The sequence below is a fragment of the Neofelis nebulosa genome, chromosome 10 (genome assembly GCF_028018385.1).
Source record: "Neofelis nebulosa isolate mNeoNeb1 chromosome 10, mNeoNeb1.pri, whole genome shotgun sequence".
In the NCBI taxonomy this organism is placed as follows: Eukaryota; Metazoa; Chordata; class Mammalia; order Carnivora; family Felidae; genus Neofelis; species Neofelis nebulosa.
Genome location: NC_080791.1, coordinates 60,203,665 through 60,226,846, shown reverse-complemented (window position 1 = coordinate 60,226,846; position 23,182 = coordinate 60,203,665). Strand labels below are relative to the sequence as shown.

At 44.5% G+C, this 23,182-nt stretch overlaps 1 protein-coding gene across 5 annotated transcripts in view; it reads right to left on the bottom strand.

The window, feature by feature from the left end:
• Positions 1-23,182, bottom strand: part of STIM1 (stromal interaction molecule 1) — a 188,249-nt gene that overhangs the window by 8,811 nt on the left and 156,256 nt on the right. For all 5 annotated transcript variants that reach the window (XM_058687951.1, XM_058687954.1, XM_058687952.1 and 2 more), the window contains exons 5-10: positions 22,793-22,908; positions 13,725-13,902; positions 9,748-9,925; positions 1,904-2,071; positions 1,285-1,385; positions 771-1,006 (exon numbers count right to left, since the gene is read on the bottom strand). In XM_058687951.1, coding sequence (XP_058543934.1) covers positions 771-1,006; positions 1,285-1,385; positions 1,904-2,071; positions 9,748-9,925; positions 13,725-13,902; positions 22,793-22,908 — 977 coding nt within the window. The remainder of the gene's footprint in view (positions 1-770; positions 1,007-1,284; positions 1,386-1,903; positions 2,072-9,747; positions 9,926-13,724; positions 13,903-22,792; positions 22,909-23,182) is intronic.

The following is a 23,182-nucleotide window of genomic DNA, read 5'->3' as shown; positions in this document are numbered from 1 at the left end:
GACAACAGCTTTTCCGTAAAGGTCTATTCTATTTATCTAAAATAGCCTCTGATCCAGGGAAAATTTCAACTGGGCCACTTAGGGGTAAGTCCCTCATTCACTGAAGATTTCCCACAGAGAGTTGTCTCTTTGACTTTGCTCTACTCAGCTCTCACCACTTGAGGGGAGGAACGGGAGAGGGAAGGCCCAGGAAAGGGTGCAGAGGTCCAAGAATTCAGGGGGACATGCTTGTGCAGGAGATCCCTCCAGGACAAGAATGTCTTTCTGGCTTGGAGAATGTAGGGCTATGTCTCTTTAAGGGACTACCGCTTTATGGGGCCTCGCACAAAACCAGAAAAAGATATCATTCCATTTGTCCACTTTAGCAATTAAGAACAAATATAAAAATGAAAACAGATAATAGCAGTAAAGAGCCAAAACGAATACCATTTTGATATAATGAACCACTAAAGGAGATTGTTTTTATAAAGGCACATGGGGGAGAAAAAGGAGAATAAAGGGATTTAAGAAACACAAAGAGTGAAGGGAGACACACTTAACACAATAGACCCAGAGGGGCAGACAGAGCATAGAGCATGGAAACAACACCAAGAGCACAACTGTGGAGGAATATCCTGACATGAACTGTGCTTTATGAACCAAGGCCCTGAGCTCAACTACCTTCCTTGGTCTCCGCCCCATATGCTGTTCTAGGCACAGCAGTGGCCAACCACTTCTCAACCGGTGCATCAAAGGCCCCTTCCCTCACCCCCACCCAAGAGGTCACCTACATTGCATAGACAAGGGTGACACAATCTCCTCATCCATGTCATCCACGTCGTCGGTCATGATGAAGTGGGCAGGGTTGGGGCGCGTGCTGCCCATCCAGCTGGGGTCTATGTTGAGAGCAGCCACCAGGGAGTGGATGCCAGGATTGTTGACAATCTGGAAGCCACAGAGGATCTCAATCTGCTGCCAGCGGTGCAGGCGCTCCCTCAGTGCTGCCGTCACCTCACTCAGAGCTTGCCTGGAGCACATGGAAGAGAATTGAAGCCATGGGCGGGTGGGAGCCCCGGTAGGAACGAGGCTTCCTAGAGGAACAGGTTGGGGGAATACGTGCAAATAAGAAACACAATTAAATCATAAATTCAAGAGCAAGGTGGGAGCTGGATAAAGGCCGGGGCAGGACACCAGAGCTGCCCCTCTACCAGTGAAGAAGCAGAACTGGGGTTGCAGACTCCGCACACCCTCCAACTCCGAGGATGGGGTGGACACTGCCAGAGCTGGGCATCAGGTGCTACTTACTTCGCAGTGAGGATTTTGTGATCCACATCATCCAGGGAAGAGCTGTGGGCCACGTGGAAGGTGCCAAAGAGTGTGTTTCTCTTCTTTTTTATCTTCTCAGCCTGCAAAAATGAGATCCCCAGCTTAAACAGAGCAGGGATTAGAGGTGGGACAATGAGAAATGCCTTTCAGTGGCTGGGTCCTCCTCCTCCTAGCACAGCTTAGGCTGCATGAGAGAAAGGAAGAGAAGAAGGGAAAGGAAGGCAGGGGGAAGGACAACAGCGGGGGAGGAAAGAAAATGAAGGCAAAGAGAGAAGCAGTGGGATCCCCTGACAGTCCCCCAGCCCCAGAAGGGTTCTGCCCCATGGCAGGCTGGGGCTGGCAGAGTTTTCCCTCTACCTGCCTCCACTTGCTTCATCTTTCCAGAAGGCAGGTGGGAGTACACCCATGCCCTCAGCCCCTCCTCCAGAAACTTGAGGACATCATCAGGAACTATATTTCAGGAAAAGAAACAGAACCCAGCACCAGGATATCTCTTTGTCCAACAGGAGGGATAGGGAGAGGTGGAGAGAAGGAAGAAGGGCAGGTGAGGGGAGGGGGCAAGGAGGAGAGAAGAGAGTGGTGGGAAGGCAGGTCTCACCCCTTCCTTGGCCACCAGCAGCTGCTTCTCAGCATTTTGCTTCTTGATGTTATAGTACTGCACCTCCACCTCGTGGGTCAGCTGCAGCCACTTCTGAAGGGCCTCTGGAGCATACCATGAGCTGTGTGATTCCAGTTCCTTCTCTGCTTTCCTCAGGGCTTCCCGAACCTGTGCAGCCAAGAGGATGTGAGCCATTACTGCTGCCATGACCCTCTCCGATGCCTCCGATAGCACAGAATTCTGAGTTCTTATCTGCTATCTCGTATGAGCTTCCAGCCCTCTCGAGAGGCAGAAAGGGCAAGGATTATTCTGTGTTTTATATATTACAAGGAGGCAAACTCAGAGAAGGAAAGTAATCTACTCAAGGTCACACAGTCAGTAGTGTCAACCAGATCTCAAATTGAGATTTTTTTTTTTTTTTTTTTTTTTTTTTTTTGCTGCCAGACTAGAGCATTGTGTACCCACATATTAGCTGCCTCTCCTGGCCTGCAGCCAATCTCCATAATCCTCCCTGCTCTCTTGAGGCTCAGGTCAGCTCAGTGAGCCACCTTCTTTCTGAGAGGTGGGGGTCTATGCTCAGACCTCAAGACATCACCATGTGGCAGAAAAAGCACTTGACTGGGAATCCAAAACTCTGATTCCAGCTCCTGGCCCTGTGACCCTGTGCTTTCAATAGCAGATCTCAATTTAGTGTGAGGAAAGACTTTCTCCCTTGCAAATCCAAACCACAGTAAAGGGGTGATCTCAGGAGGAGGTATTGTGAACAGCTCAGGTCAGAGAGCCCTTAAAAATGATCGCTATTCCAGAAAGGGATAGCCTGAATGCTCTCCAAAGTGTCCTGTAGTCCCGAGGTTTTGTCTATGATTCTCCCATTGAGCAGGGCAGGTAGGCTTTGAAGGGCACCCTCTACAAACCAGCACACGTACTTTGAACATGGGCATTGCCAAAAGAGGCCAAGACATGAGAGAAGCAATGTGTAAGCAGAGATCTCACTGACTTCTCAGCAAGGAGCATCCAATGAAGCTGAAACATGGAAGCACTAAACATGGAAGGTCTGAGATTGCATGCAGACATTATACACACTGGATCCCTTGCTATCTCACCCAGTCTACAGTAGAAGTGACCCCCAATTTCCCCACCTAGACACTGACCTTTAGCTGGTCAGAATCCCAGAGAAAAGGGATTGAGAGGCAGTTGTATTATTCCCAACTTGCCAATGGGGCAAGTATCCCAGAGCAGGCCTGAGGTTCTCTCCATGGCCTGAGATAGACTGGGAGGGCCTTAGCTAAGGACAGAACACCTTTATTCCATAGAGAGCCAATGAGAGGACAAATCCCCACTTGGTTTTTGGTCTTTGAAAAAGTGGAAAAAGAAACTATAACTTAGCCCACTCCTGGCTTTGTAGATTTAAAATGGAGAACAGATGCCTTAGGGTCTAATACACCAAGTGTGAAAATGTATTATCAAGTTCTACCTTGAAGGGAGAGAAAGGAATGGGATAAGCTAAGAGCAAGGGAGGATGGAGAGAAAAAGAAAAAAGAGGAAAGGAAGGGCAGTGAGACAGTTGGGAAAGGCTGGTCTAACAGGCTCAAAATGGTTTAACAGGAGAAATACTTACAAAATAGGGAAAAGGAAGTGGGGGGTGGGGTGGGGAGGATGGGAGGCAAGGAGACAGAGACAGACCCATCCTGCTACACACAAGGAATAAATGCCTGAAGGAGATAGAGCTGGGGGGCAAGTCACAGTATTCTTTTATTCTATAGCTGTGGTTCTCAACCTGCCACACGCTGGAATCACCTGGGGAATCACACTTCAAAAATACTGATATCTGGACCCAAACCCAGATTCTGATTTCACAGATCTGGGGTGCTGGCCTAGGTATCAATACTTTCTCATGTTCTGCAAGTTCTACTGCATAGCTTCTACTACACAGCGAAGTTAATAACCACTGACCACGTGCTTTGTTACCCCTGACTTCCACTTCCCCATAGGATGCAGTAGGTCATGCCAGAAGAATAATTCTGATCCAACACAGCATCTGGGGAAAGCTGTCTAAGCTACAAAAATTACAAAATTCTTGAAAGACAAATTATTATAATTATGAAAAATTTTCAAAGTCATCAGAGAGCTATAAAGACTACGTCTACAATTTTTCCATTGTGATCCAGGGATCCTTGAGTGCATCCTTTCAGAGCATCTGTGAGATCAAACTATTTTCATAATTGTACTAAGACGTTATTTACCTTTTTCACTCCCTTTTGCTCACAACTGAACTGTAGATTTCTCCAGAGGCTATATGATAAGTAATATCATAACAGATTGAATATAGACACTAATATAAGAATCAGCAGTCTATTAAGCCTGACATTAAAAGAATTTGTAAAACTGTAAAAAAAAAACTCACTTCTCATTAAATTATTTTTATTTTGAAAAATGCAGTCATTTTTTCAAAAAATATTGTTGATATATAAGTTTTATATACATTTTAAATACACTTATTTAAAATGAATTAGTAAATTTTTTTAAAAAAATTTTAATGTTTTATTTTATTTTTGAGAGAAAAAGAGACAGAACGTGAGCAGGGGAGGAGCAGAGAGAGAGGGAGACACAGAATCTGAAGCAGGTTCCAGGCTCCGATCTGTCAGCACAGAGCCCTATGCAAGGCTTCAACCCATGAACTGTGAGATCTGACCTGACTGTCAGATCAGCCCACGACCTGAGCTGAAGGCAGACGCTTAACCGATTGAGCCACCCAGGCACCCCTTAAGATTTTTTTTTAAGTAATCTCTACCCCCGATGTGGGGCTTGAACTCATGACCCCAAGATCAAGAGTTGCATGTTCTTCTGACTGAGCCAGCAAGGCACCCCTGAATTAATAAATACTCTTTAATTTTCTCAGTTTTAACTTCTAACAGGGTAAATAGCAATAGACTTCCCCTTTAAAAATGTTCTTTGATGGGGCGCCTGTGGGCTCAGTCAGTTAAAGCCTCTGACTTCAGCTCAGATCAGGATCTCATGGTTCGTGGGTTCAGCCCCACATCAGGCTCTGTGCTGATAGCTCAGAGCCTGGTGCCTGCTTCAGATTCTGTGTCTCTGTCTCTCTCTGCCCCTCCCCCACCTCTCAAAAATAAACCTTAAAAAAAATTTTTTTTAATGTTCTTTGAGGTCCTAAATAATTTTTAGGAGTCAAAGAGTTCTGAGATCAAAAAGTCTGAGAATCACTGGACTAGATGAACTGAAAATCCAAAGAGGGGAAAAAGCCTTTCTAAGATGAGTTGATAATTGTCAGCCATTTTCTTCCTTGGAGCCATTGGATGGTTCTGGGTGAGAGCTGATAATTGGGCATGGCCCAGGGCAGTGGGGACTCCACTGGAGCCTAGAGAAACCAGCCCAGATTTTGTTGGTGGTACAGTACTGGTATGACAGATTGGAAATTGAGATTAGAAACATACATCCAGTTTTCTTCATTGAGCATTTACTCAGTTCTGGGGCTGTACAGGAGAACACATAGCTAGGTCAAAGGGTGGAATAAAATCTCCCATAATTTCATAATACTTAGGGGACAAAACATTGTAGGAAGGAAGGGACCTGTTTCACACATACCCCTGGTCCTCCCCTCGATACAGCTGCAAAATTTTGAAGCTATGAGGAGCAGGAGGCCAAAGAGCTAAGTTAAAATCCTCTAAGTGGCAGAAATCAATCTCTCATAGTCTTTCAGGGCTCAGGAGAAAGAAATCCACAAGCTCTCAAGAAAAAGGAAGGAACATGCCTGAGAAACAGGGACAAATGAGTGCTAGACCAAGTCTTTCTAAAACTACAACCCAGCTCCAACATGGCTCAATTTCTGATTGGCTTGAGGTGATTAGATCCTCACCCTATATACCTAACAGAAGAAGGGAGGAGCCTCTATTTGATGGAAGATAAAATCATCTGGAGCCTCTATTATTTTTTAAACACACTGTCCACTATTTAATAAAAATAAATGACTAGACATGAGAAGAGGCAGGAAAATATAACCAATAATCAAGAGGAAAAATAGGCAGTCCCATAAGTGATCCAAATGTGAGAGGCACCAGAAAAGGACTTCAACTATGAGTGAAGAAAATACAGAGATAGACACAATAAATGGAAACATGGAAATTCTGGTCAGGAAACCGGAATCTATAAAAGAGTAAAACAGGCATTCTAGAACTGAAAAATACATTATCTGAGAGTAGGATTCCACTGGATGGGTTGAACAAAACAGCACAATATTCACAGCAGAATATAGGATTAGAGAACTCAGAGACGAATCCACAGAAAATAATGAAACCAAAGCACGAAGAGAAAAAAAAGACACAACTAAGCATAAGAGACAAGTGGAATCCAGTTAAAAGGTCTTACATAAATACTGGATTCCCAGAAGGAGAGGAGAGATTGGAACAGAAGCAATATGCAGACATGAAACAAAATGTGTATTCTGCAGTTGTCAGGCAGAATGCTCTATATATGTTGATAAGGTCAAATTGATTAATCATGTTTACATTTTTCACATCCTTACTGATACTTTTGTCTTCTTATTTTTGACAGAGGTGTTTTAAAATCTCTAACTTTGACCATAAATTTGTCTATTAAACTTTTAGTTCCTTCAGCTCTTTATATATATATATATTTTTTTTTTTAATTTTTTTTAATGTTTATTTATTTTTGAGAGAGAGAGAGACAGACAGACAGACAGAGCGTGAGGAGAAGGGCAGAGAGAGAGGGAGACACAGAATCCGAAGCAGGCTCCAGGCTCTGAGCTGTCTGCACAGAGGCCAGTGCAGGACTTGAATGCACGAACTGTATGTGAGATCATGACCTACGCTGAAAGATGCTTAACTGACTGAGCCACCCAGGTGCCTCATTGTTTTATATATTTTTAAACTATATTATTAGATGTATACAAATTAAGTGTTGTTATGTTATTGTTGGATTCACACATTTACCATGATGAAATGTCCATTTTTGTCTCTAGTAATACTTCTTGCTCTAAAGCCTATTTTGTCTGATAGTAATATAGCTACTCCTGTTTTATTTTGCTTTGCGTTTGTATGGTATATCTTTTCTCATCCTTTTACTTTTACCCATTTTATATCCTTACCATTTTATATCTCTTGTAAACAGCAGATAGCTGGATTTTGTTTTTTTATCCAATCTGACACTCTTCACCTTTCCATTGTATTGTTTGGTCTGTTTATATAAACCAAGTCTCAACACATTTGAAAGAACTGAAAATATACAGCATATGTTCTCTGACCACAGTGAAATTAAATTAGAAATCAATGAGAAAAATCACTGGAAAAGTCCCCAAGTGTTTGAAAATTAATCAACACACTTGTCCTAAACAACCATGAGCACCCCCCCAAAAAAATGGCAGTAGAAATTAAAAAATCTTTTCAACTGAATGATAATGAAAATATGAAATACCAGAACTTAGTAAATGCAGCAGCGAAAGCAGTGCTGAGCTAGAAATTTATAGTTCTAAATGCCTCTGTTGGAAAATATTAAAGGTTTAAAATCAATAACCTAATCTTCCACCTCAAGAAGCTAGAAAAATAAGGGGCACCTGACTGGCTCAGTCAGTGGAGCACGCGACTCTTGACCTGGGGGTTGTGAGTTTTGAGCCCCACCTTGGGTATACGGATTGCTTAAAAATAAAATCTGAAAAAATAAAAATTTAAAAAAAGCTAGAAAAATAAGAGCAGTAGGCTTCACACCCAGCATGGAACCAACACGCGGGGCTTGAACTCACACCCTGAGATCAAAACCTGAACTGAGATCAACAGTCAGACACTTAACCAACTGAGCCACCCAGGTAGCCCTAAAAAAATTTTTCTTAAAGTGCAAGACTTCTACACTGAAAACTACAAAACATTGCTGGGAGAAATTTTAAAAGACCTAAATAGGAGACAAGATAAACAATGCTCATGGATTGTAAGAATCATTTTGTTAAAATGTCAATTTTCCCCAACATTAATCTATAGATTCAATATAAAACCAATAAAAATCCCAGCAAGGCTTTTTTGGGGGCAGGGGGAGTAGGGAGAAGTGGTAGAATGACAAGCTTAATTATGGAAATGCAAAGAACCTAGAACAGCCAAGGCCATTTTGAAGAACAATGCTGGAGAACTTACTACTGATATTGAGACTTAGTAGAAGACAATGTCCTTTAAGGACAGACAGACTACAGAACAGAATTATCTACTAAAAAAAAAAAAAAAAAGAACCTTGACTTCCTACCTCATATAGACAAAAACTAATTTGAAATAAACCACAAACCTAAATGTGAAAAGTAAAACAAGAACACTTCTATAAGAAAATTTACAAAAATATCTTGGGGATCGGGAAAGATTTCTTAAAGAGGCCACAAAAAGTATCAACCACTTAAAAAAAATGATTAAATTGGACTTCATTAAAATCAAGGCTTTCTGTTCATTAAAAGCAATATTAAGAGAGCAAAACAAGCTACAGACTGGGAAAAGATTTGTGTTTTATATATATATATATGAAGACTTACATCCAGAATATATAAAGAACTCCTACAAATCAACTAAGAAGAAGACAAGTAACACAATTTTTAAAATGAGAAGAGATTCCCAAATAAAACGGTCAATAAATTTATCAAAAGGTATTTATTATTATTAGCCATTAGGAAAATGAATATTAAAATCACAATGAAATACCTCTAGATCCCGGAATGTATACAATTAAAAAGCCTAGGGGCGCCTGGGTGGCTTGGTCGGTTAAGCGTCCGACTTCGGCTCAGGTCCTGATCTCACGGTCCGTGAGTTCGAGCCCCGCGTCGGGCTCTGTGCTGACAGCTCAGAGCCTGGAGCCTGTTTCAGATTCTGTGTCTCCCTCTCTCTCTGCCCCTCCCCTGTTCATGCTCTGTCTCTCTCTGTCTCAAAAATAAATAAATGTTAAAAAAAATTAAAAAAAAAAAAAAAAGCCTAAAAATACCAAGGTTGTAGCTCAACCAGAACTCTCACACATTGCTGGCACTAGTATGGACTGGTCCAACCATTTTGGAAAACTAGAGGTTTCTAATACAGCTAAATTTATAAATTCCCTATTATATATCCAACAGAAATAAGTGTTTATGCTAAGAGAATATGCAGGAGGTCCATTGCAGTGTTATTCATCAAAGGAAAAGAAAAAGAAAAAGAACTGCAAACAACTCAAATGTCTACCAACAGGAGAATGGATAAATAATTTAAAGAACACTCCTGATATGAATAATTACTTAGCAATGCAAATAAACCAACTACCACTACCCACAGTAACATGGATGACTCTCACAGACATAATGCTGAGTAAAAGAAACCAAACACGAAGAAAAATACCATATAACGCCATTTATGTGAAGTTCAAAATCAAGCAAAACAAATCCGGTTTACAGATCATGACCATAGTTACCTCTTGGTGGAATATTGACAGAAGGCAGAGAGAAGCAAAAGTGAGCCTTCTAGGGTGCTTGAAAGATACTCTTTATCTTGATCTGGATGCTGGTTATACAAGTACATGCTTATGTGAAAGCTTTCCAGCTGTATATTTATGATTGGTACACTTTATGTAATAGTTCAATAAAAAGGGAACAAAATAACTGTTATCACCTGTTATCCCCTAGTCTTTGAAAATCACAGTGACCTTTTTTCTTTTTTACAACTTTTCCACTATTATTGGTAAGAGTCTAGTAACTCCTAAAGATATTCTTTGAGGCATATTTCAAAGTCCTCGCACATGAAGCATTCCAGCCAGGCTTTTGGCCCTGCACTTTTCCCACCCCCACCCCAGGGTGTCCAGGAAACAGTACACTCTCCTACCTGCTCCAACTCCTCCTCTGCGTATTTTTGGCGGCTCCGCTCATTCTCAGTACCCTCCCGCAGCTCCTTCAGCCGCTGGGCTTCCTGCTTGGCAAGGTTGATCTCATCACGCAGCTTCTTCTCCAGATGTACCTTCTCCACCTCCACTGTGCGGTGCTCCTCTTGGGCCTTGTGCAGCCTGGGGAGCGATGCAGGGAGCTGGAGAAGGCCAGGCAAGGGGTGCCAGCCAACACGCCACGAGTCACGGCATCAAAGAGGAAAATGAGGGCTCTGGCACTCAGAATATATTCTCCCTACTCTGTTGACTGGCTCTGAGTTAGCTCAGGGCCAAAAGAAACCACAGTGATTACCATATTTCTTATCATTTTGCTGCCAGTAATCATGCTAGGTTCCTGGGTATCTGGATCCTTCCTCTGAGGGATCTCACAAAGATCCTAACAACTACTAGCTTACAGGGTATTTCCATGTGTCCTCCCTGCAGATAATGATATGTTGCATCATTATCAGCCTAGGACAGGTATGGATTTAAGACTTAGAAAAGGGAAGTAATTGCAGGTAGAACAGAGACTAGAATTCCAATCTGTAGGACTCCAAACCCCACAGTCATTCCCCATATCCTCAGGTATCTGGAAGGTTCAATAAATGTAGAATGCCCTGCAAGCTAGCCCAAAGATCCAGAGAAGGCACAATGGCTGAGATGCGACTGGGGTGGGGATCCTGGGGGTATTTAGGGAAGATGAGAAAGGAACCATTGAGAAGCACCTCATAGAGTCCTGAGTACCTGTTCCCAGAAGTGCAGAAAATGAAATTCATAACAAAGGGTCTGGGGAGGGCCCCTGCTGCCCCCAGGCCTGACTTTTTCTAAGTATCTTCCATGGTAGGTAAGATCTCAAGGGCTCAGTTATAATGAAAATATACCTTTGTACCCACCCACACATTCCCTCTGTTCACTGACAAAACCTTCCAGCCATCCAACCCAGCCTCCTTCCTTCCTCCACATATCTATGTTAATCCATTCATTTATTCATCCATTCATTCAACACATACTTTCAAGTGTCTGCTGAATGCCAAGCCTTGCACTAAGTCCTAGATACATGGAGATGAATGAGAAATTGGTCCCTGCCAATTAGGAGCTCATGATCTAGTCCAATATAGACAAATAAACAGATACCTAAACACAGTGTGGTAAGTTCTACAACAGAGAGACATACAAGGTGTTGGATGAGCCCAAAGGTTGGAGTGACCAACTCTGCCTGAAAGGAGTCAGGGAAGGTGACTAGACCCAGGAGAAAGAGTAAGAGTTCGCTAATCCCTCTGGAAGAAGGGAAGGACTTAGTCATTGTTGGGTCTTCCTATCTGGGTAAGAAACACCAAGTCACAGGAGACCAGGGTAGGAGGGTAAAGGATGATGAAGAAGACAGTGATATATAGCTTAGACCTGAGATACAGAAGGATAAAGCTACAGAACAAAAGGGGACCTCAGAAGAGAGTACTGACCACTGAGCTAATTAAGTAGGTGAAACAGAAGAGGCAGAGACAGAACTCAGCCTCTAAAAACTGCCAAGTCACGTCCATGAATCGCCTTGGTTGCTCGGTCGGTTGAGTGTCCGACTTCAGCTCAGGTCATGATCTCGCAGTTTGTGAGTTCAAGCCCCACATCAGGCTCTGCACGGACAAGCTCAGAGCCTGGAGCCTGCTTCAGATTCTGTGTCTCCCTCTCTCTCTGCCCTCCCTTGCTCATGCTCTGTCTCTCTTGCTCTCAAAAATAAAATTTAAAAAAAATTTTTAATAAAAATAAAAACTGCCAGTTCAAGTCCAGATCTGTCAGTGGCTGAAACCTCAAGAGATGTGGTGGGACAAGCAGAACAGGACTAGGCTGCAAGCCTCCTGCTGACAAATGGCAGTCCACTTTGTCCCTGGAGAGAAAGGCAGTTCAGCCTCCTCAAGATACACACTAGGTGGCACTACAGGCAAGGCTCAAAACAAATCAGAGGCGCCATTTCCTGCCCCCATCAGCTTCCCTTGCTGAATACCCTCTTTATTGTATTCTTCCTTGACCCAACTGCCTGAAATTACACCATTGGGGATTCATTTCTTCACTGAATATAATCCTCTCTGAAAGCAGCCTCTTCAGAAAAGCCTATGATCTGTCTGCCTTGCCCAGATAGTAGGGAACTCCTTTAAAGTAGAATCAAAACTGACCCACTTTTATGGTCCTAACAGGATCTAGCAGAGATGAAGATCAATAAATACTACTGGGTGCAGACATGAGCAAATACGTGTACAGTCAAGCCTCACCCCACTCCATCTCCTCCACAGAAGACTGAGCATCTTGAAAGCAGCAGTCAGTTAGCATTACAAGTAAGAAAATTTGGCTACCTGACCGCAAGCCCTGACTCTAAAGCAGCTGTGTGACTAATCTGTTCCCTGTACCAGGGACAAGTCTGTTCCCCGGACCAGGCCTGTTTCTTCAATCCTAAATGGGAATCAAAATCCTTGCCTCAAAGAATTTTCTTGAAACCCAGTGAAATCCTACCTGGAATGCACATGTAGCATTACATTTATTCACCCAAAGTATCAGGAACTCTGGAAAAAAAAAGAAAAGCTCTGTGGTGGCTGGCAGTGCAGGCCTGTGAAAGGAAGGAGGGACAAGGCGGCATGTGGGCTCTGGACACTATCAGAGGAGAATATGTGTGTGCACATGTGTCAATGTGTGTGCATGCAGTTGTTTCTCTAAGGCCCACAGTGGTCATTAAGCTCTGGAGGCCTTGGGGAGCAGGGAGAACTGGGAGCTTAGTTTTATCCTCAAACTTGGAACGTCTCCTGCCTAGATTCTTTGGCTTCGGAACGAAAACAGTGCATGCTTTTCAGACAAATGAAGAATGGGGGCTGCCCAGATAGCAGCATTTAGCCCCTAGTTGGCAAAGGGCCCAGGAACAAGGAGCCCAGAAAAGTAGCCAGAAATCAGTTCAGAGATAAAACTTCACTTATCTCCGAGAAGCCCAGCCAGTGGAAATGAATGTGATAGGGCCACCTTTACTGAGGCAGCACCTGTAAGTGTCAAAATTCCTGGCTAATACTTACTGATATGTGACCCAAACAAATCACTCATCCTCTCTGAGCCCTCATTTCTTCAACTCTAAAATAGTAATAGTACCTACCTAACATGGTTGTGGTGATTTAAAAAAATAATAATGCATTTAAGTAGTTAACAATACCTAGCTCATAAGAAATCCTTTGCCCACCCTCCAAAGAAAATAGTATCTATCATTAAAAAGTAACAGAAAAGGGCCAGATGTCATTTCCTTTTACATGGATTCCTGCAAAGACTTCTCAATGGGAATCCTGAGGCTGCCAAAATAATTTTCTAAAAAAGAGTCCTGAAGTAGGTCCCTCCTCTTCTCAAAAACAAAACAAAGCAAAAAACCAATTACCTGCGTTGACTCCCTCCTGACTTATGCATCTTTCTAAAACTGCTCCATGAGAGTCTTATGGTGCCAGGGATCTGGCCTCACTCTATATACATTCAACCTTAACTACCAGGACCTCCCTACCATCTTTCAAGCACTAAAGGTATCAGAAAGACAGATTTGGAAGGTTTCTTCGGCGAACAATGAAGAACAGGTAATTATGTCTATTTCTATGGGAAAGATAACAGTCCAGGGGCAGCGAGAAGGATAGAACGGACAAGCCATCCACCCAGGGAGGCTCTAGATCTCTGACAGCTACACATTTCTCCCTCTGAGACTCAGAGGGAGGAAAGACAGAAATAAGCTTCTGCCCTGGGGAGGAATGTTTGCCTGTGCAACTGCAATGTCAGGAGCCTACACTCCCAATGCAGTTTTGGGAAGTATGGCACAGCCTGGGAGGTGACGCCAGCATGATCTTGGGGGCGAGACAGCCCACAACCCTGGTGGAAACAGGAGGCTCCCAAGAGCTGGCAGCATCAGGGCTGTGGGGAAGGGGCAGGGCCTTACCTTTCCTGAAGGTCATGCAGACTCTGCTCAGCTCTGTGTAACCCCTCCAGATCCTTCATCATCTTCTTCATGTGCTCCTTTGAGTAACGGTTTTGGATGTAGGCAAACCAGCAGCCACCCACACCAATAACGATCGACACCACCAGCATGAAGTCCTTGAGGTGATTATGGCGGGTCACTGCCAGAGAGGAGGCCATGGTGAGACAGGTTGCCCACTGCACACCTAGCCTTGCAACTCCACGCATCCCCTCCTGCATGAAGCCCTCCCACTGCAGAATGCTTCTTAGACACACATTTGCCACATACTAGTATAGTGAGCTCTCTGCCTACTTCGGAAAAGATGAGAGGCCTGAGAGCTGTGCAGGAAGTTTGTTAAATCATACTTCCCTACTAGGCAGTGAATAGGAGACAACTAGTGCCTTCTCAGGACATCCCAGCTACCTCTGGACTGCAATGAGCACTGCATGTGCCCACACGCAGTGGCTTCTGTGCTACTGGATCAGCAATGCTAGAGTAGGGAGAAGGGGACAGCTGGTAAGAGTATAAAGCAACATCACTAGAGCTTGAGGCCTGGCTGTGGGACTGATGTTCCTGCAGGAGCCGGGTCTCCCGGACAACCAGGCTATTCCAGGTACAAGGTACAGAGCCCAGGTCAGGTAAAGGTCTCACCAATGGAGAGCCTTTCTAGGCTGTGGCTCAATCCAGAGACCAAGTACAACGGGAGTAACACCAAAAGATTGGCATATACAGGATGTTGCCCTTGCCAGGAATCCAGGGACAGATCTACCTCCAGAGAATGCCTGGTGGCAATTTGGCAAAGTGCCGGTGCGGTGGCTGGGGTTCAAAGCAATGCTCAGTCTCCAGAGCAAAACTGAAAAGCTTGAACAAGGAGCAACACCGGAAGGTAAGTACAAAAGCCATGTCCTCAGAAGTGAGCCAACCAGAAGAGGGCCACTCCTGGAACCTGCCATTGTTCCCAGTCCACCAGGTCTCAGCTCTGAGCCACAGCACAGGAAACCTGGACACCATAAGGAGAACACGGCTGCTACTGTGGCCCCTGCTTGGGCTGGACTCGGCTCAGGAGAGAGTAGCAGTGGGCTCAGAGGAGCCCTAGACGTGGGGGCAGGGAAGGAAGAAAAGAAGGAATGCCCTCCTGTGCACAGCAGTTTATCCTCAGGTTGAGGAGGGGGCAGTAGGGTCGATAGGACCCCAGCGCCTGGTAAGGATGAGGGGCTGATGGGAATCCAAAAGGACCCCGGTGGAGCCACCAAGTTGAGGCTGGGTCTAGATAACAGGAAAAGATACATGTAGCTGGAAACTGTGTGAAGCTGAGGCCCAGATTGACAAATGGTTATATTCATAGTTCCTGATTGAAAGCTGAGCAGCAGGACATGGGGACAGTGTGGGATCAAAGACAGATTAGCACATTCTATTTCCATCCAAGGGAGGGGAGTTACGAGGTCTGGGGTGGCAGCCCTATCCTTTACATGTTTAGGCCAGACTCTCATAGAGAAAACTGAGGGTCCCTTGGCAGCCATCCTCCAGCCTCCAGGCAGGCCTACCCTTCAACCATACACAAATCCTCACTCTCCTGTCCTTTGGGTCCCAGGAAGAGATATCTCTGCAGCACGGTGAGCTGCCTTTCTTTCTGGAACACACCTGCCTCCTCCACACCTCTTCCAGAGGCCGGGGTACTCTTTGTCTCCCCTGTTTGTTACAGACTTTTAATCTTGGCTTCCCAAGGTTTCCCAACTCCAACATCCCTTTTATATTCTTACCAAAAGTCAGAGGCACTCCTGTTCAAACAAGACTCTGGGAAATGCCCACCCCCTATTACCTCCAACACTTCAAAGTTCTCAAGATGGACATGCGGATTGGGCACCTATATATTCTATTCAGTCCCTATACCACCTTGTCCAGATTGATGTGGAACAAGACTCTATTATTTTTTCCAGCTTAATACTCTCATCCAAGTCATGAATAAAAATACTGAATGACCAGAGCCAAGGGTAGGATCTGATAGTCCTCCCCTCGTCTAAGGCAATACTGTTCCACCTACCAGTACCCTTTGGATCTCTTCAACCAACTTTAACTCCACTTAAATATATAAGCATCCATACACCCCTCTGTCCAGTCAAGTGCATAGTTAGAGCTCAGAGATACTGCCTGTCCCATCCCATGAGCCACCACCTTGTCAAGAAGAGAATGACTCTAATCTGGCTGACTCACTTTGTGGCCCCTAGTGATCATCACTTGTCTGTATACCGGGGCCCAGCACAGCGATGACCAGCTCATACAGGGATTCAGTAAATATTTGTGGAACTGAACCTTTACTGATAAGTTCCAAGTATGATATCTCTCTCTCCTTACCCCACATAGGAGAGGAAGGAAAAGAGAAGACACATAACACATCAGGCATTTATATCCACCATCTTGAATTCTCACAGCCACTCTAGAAGGCAGGTATTTGTGTTCTCACTCTATAGGCCAGGGAACTGAGTCTCCCCAGGAGAACTGACTTCCTGGAGTTCATCAAAAGTGACAGGGCTGGGATTCAGATCCAGACTTGCCTGACCACATGGTCTTTCTGCTACACCCCACTTTCTCATTACAACTTTCCTACTTGTGCAGCAGGTGTTGTTTCTGCTTTGTTACATCCAAACATTGCTCACCATGGAGATGATCCCCTGATCTAGCCAGAGTGTGGCTATAAGAGTTCCAAAACCTGAGTTTTTCTCCCAGACAATATCCTGAGAGCTGACTGTGGCTCACAGGCCATCCGGAGAGTGAATACCCAAAGGTCAAATGGCCAGGCCTTTAAGGTTAAATGTAAGGCCTCATGTAGAGAAATTACTGTGCCATCAAAAGCAGCATCCTGCACTGAGTACTAGGAAGTCTGGGTTCTATGCTTGCCTCTGCTCCATCTGGATCTCAACTTCCTCAACTCTAAAATGCATTGTCACAGAATTGCTAAAGAGATCAAGTGCATAGTTATGAATGAAAGTGTTTTGAGGTGTTCTGGAAATCTTCAGCTGGACATATCCACTAGGTAATTAAGAATGTGGATGTGGAGTTTAAATAAGAGGTAGTAGCTGGAGAAGAAGATGTGAGAATTATCAGGCCCTTTCAGTGGAACCCTGGGCAGAACCCTATAGTCCAAAGCAAATCTGTGATGTTAATTTTATGTATCAACTTGACTGGGCTAAGGGATGCCAAGAGAGCTTTCTTGCCTCAATAAGAGATTAGTACTTCAATCGGTAGACTGAGTAAAGGAGACCATCTTCACTAATGTGAGTACATGTCATTCAATCATCCTCAGGCTTCTGAGTGCCTGAATAGAACCAAAAGGCGGAGGAAGGATGCATGTGCTCTCTCAGCCTGAGCTGAGACATTTATCTTCTGCTCCCCTCTTACATCAGCACACCCAGTTGTCAGGTCTCCGGACTCAGGCTGGGACATATAGCATCAGCCCCCTGATTCTCTGGCCTTTGGACTCAGACTTACACCATCAGCTCTCCTAGTTGTTAGACCTTCAAACTCAGACTAAATCATACCACTGGTTTTTCTGGTTCTCTGGGTGTAGATGGCATATCACAGGACTTTTTGGCCTCCATAATCATGTAAGCCAATTCCTATAATAAATTTTCCCTTTATATCTATCTATCTATCTATTTATTTCTATCTATCTATCCATCCATCCATCCATCCATCCATCCATCCATATTATGTTTCTCTGGAGAATCCTAATACAGAATCTATAAACCATTGTGCCAGAAAAAGAGAAATGAAGAGTCTCATCTGTGCCTTACTAACGATGTACTTTTCCCCATAATTCCATTCCCATTCTTCGCTTCCTGCCACCTTCCCAGCCTACAACAGTCTACATGGATATTTCCAATCCTTCTCCTCTGACTAGGATTCCTCAACCAACCCACTCTTTGGACAGGTAAACATGGATTATCTCCTGCCATCTCAGGGACTGCCTTGTGTGTTTTTCAACTTTCATACTGGTCACCTTCTGATAGTCTGTGAGTTCCTCAGGGCCAGGGTACAAGCCTTATTTCTCTCTATAGCCCCATACTTAGCACAGAGCCTGACCAGAACAGGTACTCAGCAAAGGTGGAAAGGAAAGACAAAGGGAAGAAGAAAGGCGGTTTTCACATGGAAGGGATAGAAAGTGCATGTGAAAGCACAAGGAGAGCATGGCTGGCCGTCCCGCACAGCCCCTGCACAAGCTCAACTCTCAGAAGCTACCCCTATGCCCAGCGAGCACTGCTAGGGCAGACAGACCATGGAGCTTTCATGAGAGCAGGTGTGGCTTGCTAGGTGAACAGAGCTAACCCAGGGAAACTGGCTAGGACCTGGGGAGCCAGAGTGTGGCAGAGTTCCCAGCCCGAGTGCTACAAATAGATTTTAGCAAAATGAGGTCAACTGTTAATACAATCAGGCCTGAGGCAAGGGAGGAGGGTATAAACAAATGAGATGCTGACATGTTAACAGAGTCAGGAATAATGGTGAGAATTTTTATAGTACAGTTAGCATTGAGAAAGTGAGCCTCCAATCATTACCACTTTCTGGAACCCCCTCTCCCAATCTATTCTTGCCACCTTCTCTACTGTCCACAATACCCTGTCCCTGGGAGATACACCTATTCACTGCTTACTGCCAGAATACATGCTTGGAATTTCTTTTGTCATTTACATAGCCTTCTGTGCTGAGGTGTGTGTTTAACCTATAATAATTATTCCTGGACCTTCTTGCCTTCTGGTTTTAGCCCAAGAAGTGCTTTAGCTGACTCACATATCCACAGAAGACATTCCATAGTGTTCTCCCCACAGCCAAGCTGGGCCAGAGTCTCCTCCCATCTCCCCTGTCCTAGAGCTCTGAGGACACCCAGCCTCCTTCTGTAAAACTTCTACCATACATTTCCTGACGCCTACTCATTGCTGGGCCATATGCTGAGTTACGACGACAGATGAACAAAGCTGTTTCTACCCTCATGAGTTCCCAGTTTAAAGGGTAACAGACAGGAAAACAGATTATTAAAAAAAAAAAAAAAAGCAGGTACAAAGGGCTATAGGATCCCAGACGAGAGTAAGGAGAAAGGGTTGAACATGCCCAGGAAAAGGCTGGAAAGGCATCCTGGAGAAAGCTTCAAAAGTGAGTTGAGGGAGCCAGCCCATTAAGAATCCAACTCTTGGGGCACCTGGGTGGCTCAAGTGTCCAACTTTGGCTCAGGTCATGATCTCACAGTTCATGGGTGTGAGCCCCACATCGGGTTCTGTGATGACAGCTCAGAGCCTGGAGCCTGCTTCAGATTCTGTGTCTCCCTCTCTGTCTGCCCCTCCCCCGCTTGTACTCTATCTCTCTCTCAAAAATAAACATTTTTCAAATTTAATTTGCTTCATTTTATATTGGAATTCTTTATGTTTTATCTTGCTTCCTCTGTCAGAAGCAGAGGATGAGATAATATAGTAGAAAGAGCACTGAAATATAAGTTACTGGGTCTGAGTCATGGCTCTGTCATTTAAAAGTTGAATGACCTCTAAAAACTCACCTCATCTCCTGAGTCTCCATTTCTCTGACAAATTATCTGCAGATCAGGAAAAGCCCTCTCAGTGAATGATCTGCTGCCAGAGTGAGACATCAGCATAGGTCTCCAAGGCAAGCTGCCTTGGGACTTCGTGTGTCAGAACACAACTAACACCTCATTGTGGGATTGTTAGTAGAGCCCCGGATAGACCTGCAAGCCTAGAGCCAACTCTGCAGGTCGGAAAGACTGTAAAAGGCCATGTGCTCCTCTGCAGCCATGGTGGGAGGGCTGAGACGTCTTCTACTGTCAGAAAATGGGTCCTGAGTAGCTCCGTGCTGAGCCGGTTTGATCCTCCTTCCCCATTCCCAAGCTCTGAGGCTGCTCAGACAGATGGACCCTGATCAGTCAGCAGACCTTCCCGGCTATTGTACAACAAACTTTGATTTGAGATTTCTCAAGTTTCAGACTGACGGCAGGAGTTTCGTTAAGGCTGGGCAAGGCAGCCAAGGTTTGCAGCTATACCTGGCCCAGGCTCTCCAGGGTGTTTACCACCTAAGAACCACAGCCTTAAGAACTCACTCTCAGTACAGAACCAGGTCAGCAGCACAGGTTAGCACTCTAAGTCCTGTATGGGTGTTGGACAGGGAACAGAGCTCAAGTAGGGATTTTAGCCCATGCTCAGATGGAAACACAGAGCTAGAGGGACACAGACCAAGGGATTCTTTGCAGGTACCCCCCAGACACAGCCCCACCCTTGCAGATGTCTCCTGGCAAAGAGCTTCCTAGTATTTTCCTCAGATTCCATCTGGCAATTTTCAAAACTTTTCTTTAACGAGCCATCAGTAGGAAAGTATAAAAACAGTATTTGCCATCAGGACAGCTGCTGGATTCCAAAACCTTAGCTCCCAGAAGTACACCCAAGCTCTATCAGAGTCCTAGAATCAGGGAGCCAGTAAGAGCCTTGACCAAGCCCATTTTACACATAAGGAACCCAAAATCTAGGCAGGAGAACTGAATTGCCAAAGGTCACTTGATAAGGCAAGGGCCAAGCACAGATTCCTAAAAGCACAGGAAACAGACAGCAGCGGAGAGGAGGAGAACTCCTATCTTTTATCCTTTTACCAGGACCCTTACCAATCAAAGGGTTTCCTCTCAAAAACTATGGAATGTTCACCTGAAAGGAATCAAAGATCCTTTAGCTCAATTTTTTCATAATACAAATCAGAAAACACATCCTGAGAAAAGTGACCTACACAAGGTCACACAGTGAGTGGAAATTTGGAAAAGGGACCAAGGTACTTTGCTTTCCTAAATTTGATAAGAAGTTCTCTAAATGGAAGTCCAGGAGTTGCCAAAAATCAAGCTGCATATGTATTGTTGTTGTTGTTGTTGTTGTTGTTGTTTGTTGAGCTATAATTCACATACCCTAAAATTCACTCTTTTAAAATGTACAATTCAGTGGTTTTATCATATTTTCAAGGCTGTGCAACCATCAGCACAATTAATTTTAGAACATTATTATTATCCCAGAAAGAAATCCTATACCCCATTAGGAGTCACTACACATTTTCCACTTCCCCCAGCCTCTGCCAGCCACCAATCTGCATTCTGTCTCTATGGATGTATCTATTCTGGATATTTCATATAAATAGAATGATATAATGTGTAGCCTTTTATGTCCAGCTTCTTTCACTTAGCATGATTTCCAGGTTCACCCATGTTGTAGCATGTATTACAACTCCATTCCTTTTTGTGGCTGGATAATATTTCATTGTATTTATATACTACCACTTATCCATTTGTCCACTGATGGACATTTGGGTTGTGTGCACCTTTGGACTGTTGTGAACAGCACTGCTATGAATGTGAACATGTACTTCTTTCAGTACTTGTTTTCAATTCTTTGGATACATTCCTAGGCCTGTAATTGCTGGGTTATATGGTAATTCTATATTAGGGGTTGAGGGGGAGGGAGAGATAAATAGGTGGAACACAGAGGATCTTTAAGGCAGTGAAACTATCCTATACAATACATGTATACATGTCATTGTACATTTGTCCAAACCCGTAGACTGTGCAACACCAACAGTCAACTCTAATGTAAACTATGGACTGAGTGATAATGATGTGCCAGTGCAGGGTCATCAGTCATTACAGATGTACCACTCTGGTGGAGGACACTAACCATGGGGGAGGCTATGCCATGTGTGGGGGCCGGGTGTATGGCAAATCTGTGCACTTTCACTCAATTTATTTATTTACTTTTTAATTTTTTTAATGTTTATTTACTTTTGAGAGACAGAGAGAGAGCACAAGCAGGGGAGGAACAGAGAGAGAGGGAGACACAGAATCCGAAGCAGGCTCCAGGCTCTGAGCTGTCAGCACAGGGCCCAACTCGAACTCACCATGAGATCATGACCTGAGCCAAAGTCAGACACTTAACCAACTGAGCCACCCATACACCCCAAGCTTCACTCAATTTTGATGCAAACCTAAAACTACTCTAAAAAATAAAGTTTATTAAAAATTTAAAAAACACGTACAGATGACAGATCAGCTCAGGCACTTGTCAAGCCGAATGCACAGATGGGAAAATGTTATACAGCCTCTGACTCTGCCTGCCAACTGCTCCTCTGGACTGGTTCTTGGCCTTATAACATTCTGTCACTGGCATCCTGAACCGATGCCAACAGCTCCCAATGGGCAGAGAGTAGGTCCTAAGAGCATGCTTGGTCAAGGCTAATTTTCTCAGAAATCTTACCACTTTTGTTCCCCCTGAGTTCATGGGGAATAAGATAAAGGATGGCAGGGTTGGCCATTCCCACCTTGCAGAGATCTTCAGGAATTGAACTGCCTATTTCTCTTGAGTAACCCCTGGCTGAAGAGACTACCCTTTCTTAGGCCCGAGTGTGTCTCTATGATTCCAGGGAAGCCCACTTAGTCTTCTTTGGTGGTCCAAGGACATAAGATATTCAGTCATCAGTTCATACTCTCTGCATGTCCACAGTGAAAGCAGGGAACAGCTAATTGGCATTCAGACCCTATGTTATCCCTGAGCATACCTTTCATATCTTAGCCTTTGTATTCTTGCTCTGGTTGTTTCCTCTGCCTAGAATGCCCTCTCCTGCCACCTGCATGGGATAAAGCCCTACCCATCCTTACAGGCAGAGGTCACATGTCACCTCTCCTATCAGATGACTTCTCTATCCCTCCTCTGGACCTCAGAAGCATGGTGTACCTCTCTGGAACTTTCATTTTATCCCTTTATGGAAGGATATGATTCATCCAGGTCTTCCTACAGGGTCCAGTACAACACTGGCACAAAGTAGGTCTTAATGTATCTAATGAACGGAACTTGACATCTGACTGGATTGAAATATAAGACTATTTCATGTCTCATATTTTCACTTCTCAGTGGGAAGAGTGGAGGTGCTGCCTTGCAGGTGTACCTAGGAGACCCAGGACCTCAGCCTAGCCCCCACAATGGCCTCAGGTTCCATGGCAAATCAGCAGCCCTTCTTTCCACAGGACTCACAGAGAGGAGGCCCAAATAGCACTGTATCCAGGGCCTTCAGCTGCAGCTTCTGCCGATGGCTCCGGTCTGTCATCTTTAGTACAGTCCCTGTCATGGTGGTGTTGGTCACAGCAAGCCTGTCGAGGCAAAGAGGAAGGGTTCAGTTTCCTGCCATTAAAACCAGGAAGGATTCCCACCTCCTCCAGGAACACTTCCATGACTTCTAGCTCTTGGTGATTGCTCCCCTGTGTGCTCTAGAACACAGAGTCCATACCAGTGGATCTCAACAGGGAGTAAAGAGGGACACATAACATTTACCAAGAATATGTTCACCCTTCTCCCCATGTCCACCATCCCCTGAGAACCTTGCTCTTTGAGGACTACCCATCTGTGAGCATGCCCACACCCAAC